We start from the raw sequence: 10,780 nt of genomic DNA, 5'->3' as shown, positions 1-10,780 counted from the left end.
ATGCAGGAGCAGATGTTAGACATCAAGATGTTGTACATTTTGATATATACATGAAAATACTTTTAGACCTAAGGTTTATCCCGGGGTCGTCCCTGCCTGCTCCCAGGATATCCTGTGTGTCATTTACATGAACAGGGATGACCCTGGGTCAATCCCGGGATAAACCTTAGGTCTAGCTAAGGCCATAGTCTCTTAGCTCTGTTGATCCATAGTTATGTGTATGCATTATATATATGGGGACATGTCATAACCCAGCTACTGGGAGGATTGCAGCTAGGCTAAGAGGGAAAAGAGAAATCTGAGTGAAGTGGCAGATGTCCCAAATGCTACAAACGTGGCTGACGCCAGTCACCTTTTCATCATTCTTCCATTTCCTGCCACTCTCTTTGCCAAACCAGGGCACATGCTGACTTACAGCCACGTTCCCCCCCCCCAACCCCGGACAGGACCAGCCCAATCACATGCCCCTGATTATTTACAATCCTTGTGTGCTCAACACAAGTATTTGTGAAGGTAGTAAGAGTCACCCATTTACGACAGGTATCTCTGTACCAAACAAATACTAACTGAACCAGGAACAAATATTTTCTTCCCAGCAGTGAGGGTTTTTTTTATGTGTGCGTGTGCATGCGTACACAAGGGGCAAATTCATTCACCCTGAACAGGAGGGTGTTCTCTCCTTTTCTCTTTTTTTTCTGTGGCGTTTCTATAAATTTGGGGAATCACATCCTTATAGGCATTGGCAAGGAACACTCCTCCTTGCTCTAGGTGTCATTTCTCCTCACGAAGCGTTTGCTGTCTGCACACCGAGAAGCCAGGATGGTAAGCAGAATAAGGGTTTTGCTCTCCTCTTTGGCCAAGTGTTTGTTTACTCTGGATTGAAGAAAAATGCTGGAAAGGCAGGAGTGGTGAGGCAGATGTGTGTATTGCAACTGTCAGTAGGAGGAAAAGGTACTTCAGATGGTACCAACCCAACTGACTTCTGGTCTGTCTTTGCCACAGTGTCAGGAGCCACATCATGATTTGGCCAGCATTCTTTGGAAGTCAGACATGGGATAAAGCAAAGTAAATGATTTACACATCCAGTTATCCAGAATATCTTCTCTCTGTGTGTAGATTTCAGATTTTCCTGGTGTAACATTTGGATAGGTATTTTGACTTATAGCTTACCCTTATTACAATTACCGCCATGCCACCTGGAAGAACCAAGGTCATCGGTTGCCTCTACATTAAGGAAAAAAGCCCTCACCCTTACCAGGGTTTCTTCTTCTGGAGTTTTTCTGCATTTACAACTGGCTCCTTTAGACAGCAGGCACGTCTACACAGCCATTTATCCTGAGGTCAGCTGGAGGTCGTCCCTGTGGATCCCAGGGCCAACTGGGGACGACTTCTCAGTTGTCCTGGGATAAAATGGACTGGATATATTACGATTTCGTCGCAGTCCCAGGACAACCCTGAGGAATGCAGGCAGTGTGGCACGGGCTCCTAGGTCCTCCCTCCTCCCTGTGAGTAGGGCCTCAGCAAATGGGCACAGAGCTGACGGGGAAACTCCATGCCCATCGGGGGGGCAGCAGTTTTGCCATCCCATGGATGGTTCTTGGCATCTTTGGGTGCCAAGGTTTGAAGTCCTTTTTTTAAAAACAAACAAACCTTACTTTGGTGCAAAATCACGCCCGTGTTGCTATACAAACATCTCCAGTTTGAAAAACAACAACACCATGCCAGAACATCCCTCCTCTCTTCCAGGATGACGTCAAGGCATTTACACACTGGGGGATTCTCCTGGAAAGCCCATAGGTGTAGACATGCCCAGCGACTATGTGATTTGGAATTGAAAACTTCCTCTTTGCAATGCTGTTCCATTCAATGAAAAAGTGCCGTCTAGCGGTGGAATTATAGCACTATGCCAACTTTACATGCTGGAGACATCCAGTGATTATTTTAATACTGCATTATATTCAGTTATTTATTTATTTTAAAAGTGAGATTACTGGGGGAAAGTGCAAGAGACATCCTGGAGGTTGACAGTGTCATGTAAAGGACCCACAAACTTCTGTGAGTGTCCATTCACTAGCACGGAATAAATTTCTCATGTATAGAAGCTCATAGGGTTCTTTTATTGCAATACTTTGCCTATGTCCCATCCATTCTGTCATACATACCTGTCCTCACAACTCATTCACATGTCACTGTCTCTTATGCACATGCATTTATACTGCTTGCACCATTTGCATTACACTATTTATCATTCACAAAAACATGTTAATTCTGTGGTTCACCACTGATAGATTCACAATGGCTATTTGGGACTCATTTCAATCAACTCTTACAGCCAATACTCATACTCAATACTCAAGTAATGTGGTCTGTGTTTACCTCTGGAATTTCCCTTTTTCTTTATTTCCCTTTTTGTTCAGTTTGTCTCATTTTGGTGTGTGTGGTAAAGATGGTAATGTTGTCAAATTTTTTTTGGGGGGGGGAATCTAAGCAGGAGATACTTTAATGTAATACATCATTATTATCTTAGCCTGGCTGATTATCCCAACTGGGTTGACTTCGAAGACAGCTATATACACAGGCTGATGTTTCTGCAGTAATTTGTTGAATTCTATGCTATTTTTTGCATTGAAACAAACAAACCCAACCTCCCACATGAAATTGTACATGATCACAATGACATAAACTTAATATTAAGGATGTTTTTTCACAGAACCTGAAGATGCTGAGCACTTAAAAAAAAAAGAATGTGAACAAACAAATAGTAAGGCCTCCCTGGCTGATTTATTATTATTATTTCTTGTGTCTCTTTTTCAGAGAGCTCTCTTCAGCCTGGCTGTCCTCTGTTTCACATTGGCCTCCTGCCATGGATTCTGCACTCATGATTTACTTAAAGTAGCGTTTAAAGATGGTAATGTCGAACAGCCTATTCATCTTGGCAAATGTTTACTTAGTGCTTGGAAAATGCTAGGAAGGGTGATTGTGGTACACTGGCATTCTGAATGGATCCATTCGGCCCCTTCCCTCCCTTTTCCTTTTTATCCTGTTGGCTAAGTGCAGCTTGTATCGTATCATTTCCCTGCATGAAGAAGAAAAAGAATGGAATAGCTACCCAACGCCTTCTGATTGGTAGGACTAGGAATCCTGTAGCTAAAGCACCCCTAATTAAATGAAATTGCTAGAGAGGCATTTCTCCCCCCCCCCCCCACAATTGTAGACCCATGTAAGTGCCACATCACATGTATTAGTATTTAGAGGGTGGTAATGTCGCTATTGTATACTAGCCACAAAAGTGTACATCTGGCCAGGTAGCAAATAGGAAGCCAGTGCAGTTCCTTCCGCACCGGTGTAATGTGCTGCCTATTGGTCACCTCATTCAGCAGCCTAGCTAAAGCATGGTGCAGCAACTGCAGCTTCCAGCCCAGTCTTAAGGAACCAGGGCAACGAAGCCATCCTGGTCCAAGAACAGCCACCGCTGGCAAAAGGTACTTTGAGTCACCGAGGCCACTCTAGTGACAAAGATGGATCCAGAGTTACCACACACCTGATCCTACAGAGAGAGTGCAACCCCATCCAGAACAGGAAACCTACCTATTTCACTCACGCACAAGGCCTCCATCTCACCAGGCTTCAAGTGCACTGAAACTTGCAAGTTATTGAGAGTGATGCACAATTGCTAGAACCAGGTGGTTCTTTTATAAGCATTTTGGACTTCCCATAATCAGCAAGATCCTTTTTGATTCACTTATAAGAGGTGTCCTAGCAGACTGAGAGTCTCTAGATGGTGGAAGCCGACGCTAAGTATGTTTTATGTGGTTCTGGGTGTCCCTGTACCTCTTTTTGAACCTCCATTGTCCACAGGGGGTTACGGGCATGTGTCTATTTCCCTCTGCAAAATGTCGAAGGATATGGCTTCCCTGTGACTTTATGGTGCAGTAGGAGGTGGCGTTGTTGGGAAAAATTCTCACCAGGGAAGGTTACCTACCTCCACTGATCGTCTCATCGAAAAATCCGTGGTTAAGCTTCCAAGGAGCTGTACGGTTCTCTAGAATTCACTGCACTGAGCTAAATACTGACCTTCTTGCGCTGTTTAAAATAAGAAAAGGAGAAAAGATTGCAGGAGGTCCCCTGTCCATTTTGCAACACAAGGCAGCTGAAGGGGACTGAAAAGGAGACAGCCTGCAGGCTGCACAGCAGTCATGAAGGTCCTTGCCTTCCTCTGATTTCTGTCTGTCAAATGGATTGGCAATTCTTTCATGTTCGGTTTGATTCAGCCGGGAAGATTTCCACGGTTACAGTGCTTCCTACCCATTTCTGCTGCAGTTTGTGAAATTGATCTTTAAAAATCTGCATGAAAATGGGGGCATTTGGCGGTGCACATTTCTCTTAATCATTTTGTGCACTTTTTTTGAACTCCCCCCCCCATATTTTGTGCAGATTTTCTGTGGATTTCCCCCGTAATATGTCCATGTTGTGTGCACTTTTTCCTAATATGCACATTTTAAAAAACAACAAATTTGCTCACAATATTCAGAAAAGTATGCATTTTGGTGCACAACTGCATTTTGATTCATATAGATGTTTGGGATGTGTGAATTACGTAAGTTCACATCTAATTCCAAACCAAACTAAATTCTCACCCTATATCCCTCTTTGAAGGTCAGAGAGAGGACCTGGGGAAAAGTAGTTTCCCATTTATGTCTCTTTCCAGATAACCCCTGGCTTTAAAGACCCAAATCCAATCCTGCCCAACCCCCACACAAACAAGGCTTGACTTGGTCCTTTCTTAGCCAGCTGTTAGGTCCAGATGTTGAGAGAGATCCTAAGGGTGCAATCCTAAACACACATATCTAGCCGAAAGTCCCATTGAATTTAGAATGACTTATCTCTGAGTAGACAGGTGTACCAGGATTGCACTGTGTGAGTTGCATGGACGGGAGAGGCCCTATTTGATGGACTATTCTTTCCTGTGTAATTTGTCAAGATACTGGAGACGAGGCATGGGCAAATGAGGGACGTGCCAGCTTGTTCTCCATTTTCCACCTCAGTCTTTGTTCTGCCTCTTTCTTGCTCCCGGATGTGAGCTTCCTTTTTTTCATACAGGAACAATATCCTTTTTTGAACAGGAAAAATGTCCTTCTCCCCACAATTTCCCCTCTTTGATTAAAGCACAAAAACGAGTCCTTTGTGAAAAAGTGAGTATTTTTCAAGCAGGACGTAAATTGTTAATGCAATCACATGCTTGAGAATGTGCAAGTTTTTCCTGGAAAATGTGATCATGTTTGTGCTCACATTTGGGATTGCGGGGGGCATTTTCATCTGTTTTTCAAACAGCAATGGAACTCTCACACACCTCTATTGCAGACTCTCAGATCGATTATTTCTTTCAACTGTTCAGATGCCCAGGGGCCTTGGCAAGACTACCCGTGCGGGGTCCGTTGGCAGGCTGTGACCGTTGCCGTTTGTACAATCACATTGTCTTGGAAAAATGCCACCATTGACATAAACTCATGGCATCTGTTTCTATATACCTGTGTGGAGGCACTTGATCATAAACAGGCACCTCTGTGCAACCTCCCATTCAACTGAAAGTTTACAAGTGTCTGCAGGAATGGACCTGCCAACTCAGGCAAGGGTTATTTTGGCGGGGGGTGGGGGGTGGGTGATTTTTCAAATGAGGGCCAGGGCTGACAAAGGCCCACACCCCAGCAAGGGCCCATTAACAAGCTCTTGCTCTGGCCCAGACAATGGTGGTGGTGAGAAGGCGTAGTAGCAGATGCCAGGGCCTACTTACTCCCTGGTTCTGTGCCTGCCAAGCTAGCCGGTGGTGGCAATGATGAGAAAGATGATTGAGAGCAAGAGCAGCTGGTCAGAATCTAGGCTCACTGAGGGAGAGGGCCCACGGAGGGGGTATTGAACAAGGGCCTTCAGAAAACTGGAGCCAACCCTGAGGATGTCCATGGTTGGGATTGTCACCTTTCTAACTTACCTTACTCTGGTGGTTTCACTAGCAACCTGGGCACACAGAAATGATTCTGGTGAAACCTTTCCCTTTCCTTCTGCCCATGCCAGGAAAAGCTTTGGTTGCTGAAGTTTTGCAGTTCAGCTGCTGTCAAAAGCATAGGAACTGAATCAGATTCACACACACACACACACACACACACACACACACACACACACAGAGAGAGAGAGAGAGAGAGAGAGAGAGAGCGCAACTGGAATTGTCTTGCAGGGTCTTTACTCAGATTAATCATTCATTTCAAGAGTTGGTTTTCAGTGAAATGATTCTGCCGTGCCTGCAGATAAAACTGAGAGGGTTTCTTCTTCCTAGGCAAACTGGTGAAGCCAGATGGGTGTGTCGATAAAACTGATGGCAGCAAGCACCCGTTCGGCTCTACCTGGAATTCAGCTGATTGCATGGAATGCGAGTGCCACAAAAGTGGAATGTCATGTTGTTCCAGGTAGGCAACACCCACCCACACCCACACCCTGCAATTGCCATGGGGGTTATTAGGGCTCTTTGAAATACTTAAAATAGGGTGACCCTATGAAAAGGAGGACAGGGCTCCTGTATCTTTAACAGTTGTATCGAAAAGGAAATTTCAGCAGGTGTCGTTTGTATATATGGGGACCCTGGTGAAATTTCCTCTTCATCACAACAGTTAAAGCTGCAGGTGCCCTGCCCTCTTTTAAATCTGGTCACTCTAGTATAGCTCCTGCACCTTTAACTGTTGTAATGAAGAGGAAATTTCACCAGGTTCTCCATGTATACAAATGGCACCTACTGAAATTCCCTTTTCTATGCAACTGTTAAAGATACAGGAGCCCTGTCCTCCTTTTCATATGGTCACCCTACTTAAAAGCTCACCAGCTGTTGACCAGGGATCAACAAAGCAGACATGGTGCAAGTTATAGTAGTGATATAAAGATTGCAGGTGAGCATATGCAGAGTGCCATTCAGGTAACCTCGGAGTAATCCCAATCAGCATTCCCTCACTTGAGCAGCCTTGCCCACCCTGGTCCTCTCCAGATGTGTTGGGCTGCAGCTTCCATCATCCCTATCCAGCATCACCCATGGGGGTGTTGGGAGTTGTAGTCCAAACTGTCTGGAGGGTGCCAGATTGGGCACGGCTGCACTGGAGGCAGGGCTCCCAGGTCATTGACTACGACTTCTAGGTCAGCCTGAGTCCCAGTATTTCTAAATGAAGAAATACCTAGGAATTGGTGCTGGGGTTAGAGAGACCTTAATGTACCAGACAGGAGAGGCTCCCTCCTCTCCTTTGGACATTTCCGTCTTCTCCTCTGTCTCTCTGCTGCCTGACTGTTCACTTTTGCAAAAGTATTATAGAATCATAGAAAAGCAGAGTTGGAAGGGGCCTACAGGGCCATTGAGTCCAAACCCCTGCTCAATGCAGGAATCCACCCTAAAGCATTCCTGATAGATGCTTGTCCAGCTGCCTCTTGAATGCCTCCAGTGTGGGAGAGCCCACAACCTCCCTAGGTAACTGATTCCATTGTCGTACTGCTCTAACAGTCAGGAAGTTTTCCTGATGTCCAGCTGGAATCTGGCTTCCTGTAACTTGAGCCCGTTATTCCTTGTCCTGCACTCTGGGAGGATCGAGAAGAGATCCTGGCCCTCCTCTGTGTGGCAACCTTTCATGTATTTGAAGAGTGCTATCATGTCTCCCCCCAATCTTCTCTTCTCCAGGCTAAACATGCCCAGTTCTTTCAGTCTCTCTTCACAGGGCTTTGTTTCCAGACCCCTGATCATCCTGGTTGCCCTCCTCCGAACACGCTCCAGCTTGTCTGCGTCCTTCTTGAATTGTGGAGAATTAGTGCCCCTCTGCTCCACAGTGCTAATGGGTGCCACCCAGGCACATTTGCAAAAGGCTCATTATGCAACAACGGGCATTCGGCACATTGCACAACCAAAAAGAGATGCCCTGTGTTTATGGGATTCCCATGCAAACGTTGGCTTCTGGGCCATTTTAAGTTCCGTTTTCCTGAGCTTAGTTCCCTGAATGAAGCCAAGCATTTTGCAAGACCGCTCCTCCATCAGGAAGTCGTAGGCGTGTGCAGGTCCTTTCATGAGGCCGTGCACCTCCCAGGCCCGGACTGAAGTGGAGGAGGGGAAGGCGCTCTTTCTCAACACCACCACCAAACTGCTCCAATTGTAGCCTTAAAGGGAAGGAGGGGGACTGCGTGCTTTCTCACCCCCAACCCCCACTGCAGGAGAGAAGTTGTGGGTTGTAGGACTGAGATGCCGGGACGGTGACCAGGATGTCTGCGCAGAGCAGAGGGAGCGAGGGAGACGCCGAGCCAAACCTGTACCGGCGTTGCTGATGCTGCCGCCGCCACCTCGCCAAGTCCACTCCTTCTGTCTCTCGTTCCGTGCCACCTTTTTTTATTCGTGGCAGCCGCCCCTGAGCTCTGACTCCTGGACAAATTCACAGAGGGGGAGGGCAGGCAAGTAGGCAGGTGTCTCAAACGCCTTGGTGCTCCGCAAGAGGGAGCCCAGAAAAGAAATAGGGAGATCAGGCTTGGCCCAAGGCAGGTCGCTGCATGAAGTGAAAACCTGCCACACCTTTGCAATCCCCTGCCCCCCACCGCCTCCCCCTGCCCTTCCCATGATTTCCTCGGTGGGCATGACCAGCTGGCTGTCTAGGCAAGCAGCCTTGGCAGCTGGGAGGCACCTGAGTGTGGGGCCTCTTCTTGGTCCCACCTACCTAGCACCAAGACTGCCTGCCTGGGCAGCCACTACACGTACCTTCTGGGAGAGGCAGGGAAGCTGGCCTCTTGCTGAACTCCTGCCGCTCCCAGGAGTCTCAAGTATTGTAAGAGTTCCAGAATGAGATGTCTGAAATCATCCAAGACTTCAGATACCTCATCCCAGAAAGTCTCACGAGACTTGAGAGCTCCGGGAGAGGCAGGGTGCACATACATACATGTGCAAAAGAGAAAAATAGCATCTGGCTAGCCAGGCAGGTGGCGGTGGTGGGGGAGGCAGGTGCGTGGGGTGGGTGGGGTGGCAGAATCGGTGGCAGCATGGGCAGGCATGGTGGTGGCAGTTGCAGCAGCACGCATCATAGCATCATAGAATAGCAGAGCTGGGAGGGGCCTACAAGGCCATCGAGTCCAACCCCTTTCTCAATGCAGGAAACTACCCATCAGGCAGCAACCCACCTTGGGGCCAGGCCTGGGTAGTGACGAGGAGAGCAGGGGAGGGGGCACGGGAAAGCAGAGTTGGCCCCGGGAAATTAGGGTGTGTCCAGGCACACTCGGCACACCCCTTGAACATGCCTATGTGGGAAGTTTAAATAGCCATTGGCAAGTCCTGAACTGGTAATGCTCCTTAAAAGATGGTAGATGAATGGTAGTGCTCCTTAAAAGATGCTTGCAAGCTAAGATAAATCCTGATTGACACTTTCTCCTTCTTCTTCATTTTAGATACGGTGGTATTGCAGTGGTTGAAGGGTGTAAAGGAGTGATCGATAAAGAAACTTGCAAATATAAGTTCTATAAGATTGATGCCCCTTCAGAACCATGTTCCTAAGCTATGGAAATTCATTCCAGTCCCTCCATGTATGGGAACTTGAATAAATCAGTCACTTGCACATCTCTCAGTGCTTTGCTTGGCTTTTCTTGGCATCTTCATTTTTATTGCAAACCCCACCCCCACCCCAACAGATGTCCACAGGTACATTCCCATGAGCATTTAGGAAGATTCACCTGACATAATTCCGAATAGAAAGCAGGCCTTGGTGGAATGCTTTATCCAAAAGTTGCTCCTGGATATATCAAACAATTAACAACAGCTGTCCAAAGTAACTCAACCCTCAGAATATAGGCTGAGGGCCTAGAATGCAGCATTCTTGTTGAATCTGGTCCTGGAGAGGAGTTCAAAGGAGGGCCAGTAGCCGGTATAGCAGAGGTGGCCATGGGTACAGATGGCCATGGGCACAGTCCTGTTTCCCATGGACATTTAATTATTTATTAAAACATTTGTATTTAATTGGGATCTCAGGGCAGCATACAGATAAAACCAATTCAAGCGATATATAACAATAAATAATGTGCATAGCTAAAAACATATTAAACCATTAGCAAGCGAACACCAGTAAAAAGTTCAAAGCAGTAAAAATAATTAAAACTATGTGCAATGTTGGGCAATTTAGCCTTCAAAGGGTTTGATAAAAATCCATGTTTTAACTTGGCACTGAAGTGAAGCCAGCGTCTGCACCAGTCGGGCCTCCAAGGGGAGGGCATTCCACAACCAGGGTGCCACAGCAGAGGGCATGTCTACACCAGGCGATATCCCGGGGATTGTCCCGAGATTGTCCCTGTGTGTCCACATGATGCATAGGGGATCCTGGGAGCAGGGAGGGATGATCCCTCCATTTCCCCGGGATATTGCCAGAAGAACCGAGAAGATGCAAAGAAATTCCTAGAGATGCAAAATATGATCAAGGGGTATAAGTCTGTTTTGTAAAAAGTTATATACCTTGAAGGGGGGAATTTGATGTGTGTAGAAAGGAATTTCATTCTGTGGAATAAGTCTATGCTCCAGGTGAAAGGTTAAGAACCGCCCCCTCAACATTCCTGCATGGCGGATTCTATGTGCATCTTAGACAAAGGAAAAACTTTCAACCAATCAGCGTCGAACGTAAGCTGTGATGTATGAATTGTATTCACCTTACCTTGTATTGGCAATGTAACCTAGTTTGATTATCCGAGCAAGGGTCCAGTAAAGTCCATTAGAGAGAAGAGCACTGGCCAATAATGT

The 10,780-nt window shown here is 46.6% G+C and overlaps 1 protein-coding gene across 1 annotated transcript; it reads left to right on the top strand.

The window, feature by feature from the left end:
• The first annotated feature begins 708 nt into the window (after positions 1-708).
• On the top strand, positions 709-9,579 carry LOC134407444 (small serum protein 2-like). Its single transcript, XM_063139225.1, has 4 exons — positions 709-822; positions 2,815-2,908; positions 6,329-6,458; positions 9,445-9,579. Exons 1-4 carry the CDS (start codon positions 820-822, stop codon positions 9,548-9,550), a joined length of 333 nt encoding a protein of 110 aa, XP_062995295.1. The 5' UTR covers positions 709-819; the 3' UTR covers positions 9,551-9,579.
• The last annotated feature ends 1,201 nt before the right edge of the window (positions 9,580-10,780 follow it).

Source organism: Elgaria multicarinata, chromosome 12 (assembly GCF_023053635.1).
Source record: "Elgaria multicarinata webbii isolate HBS135686 ecotype San Diego chromosome 12, rElgMul1.1.pri, whole genome shotgun sequence".
Taxonomy (NCBI): Eukaryota; Metazoa; Chordata; class Lepidosauria; order Squamata; family Anguidae; genus Elgaria; species Elgaria multicarinata.
Note: the sequence above shows the minus strand (reverse complement) of the source record. Positions and strands in the feature narration are given on the sequence as shown.

Bases quoted from the DNA above. Each gene is read 5' to 3' on its own strand.
- LOC134407444 (XM_063139225.1), top strand. The intron at 2,909-6,328 runs GTAATGTCGAAC...TCTTCTTCCTAG, and splicing joins TAAAGTAGCGTTTAAAGATG to GCAAACTGGTGAAGCCAGAT. The intron at 6,459-9,444 runs GTAGGCAACACC...TCTTCATTTTAG, and splicing joins GGAATGTCATGTTGTTCCAG to ATACGGTGGTATTGCAGTGG.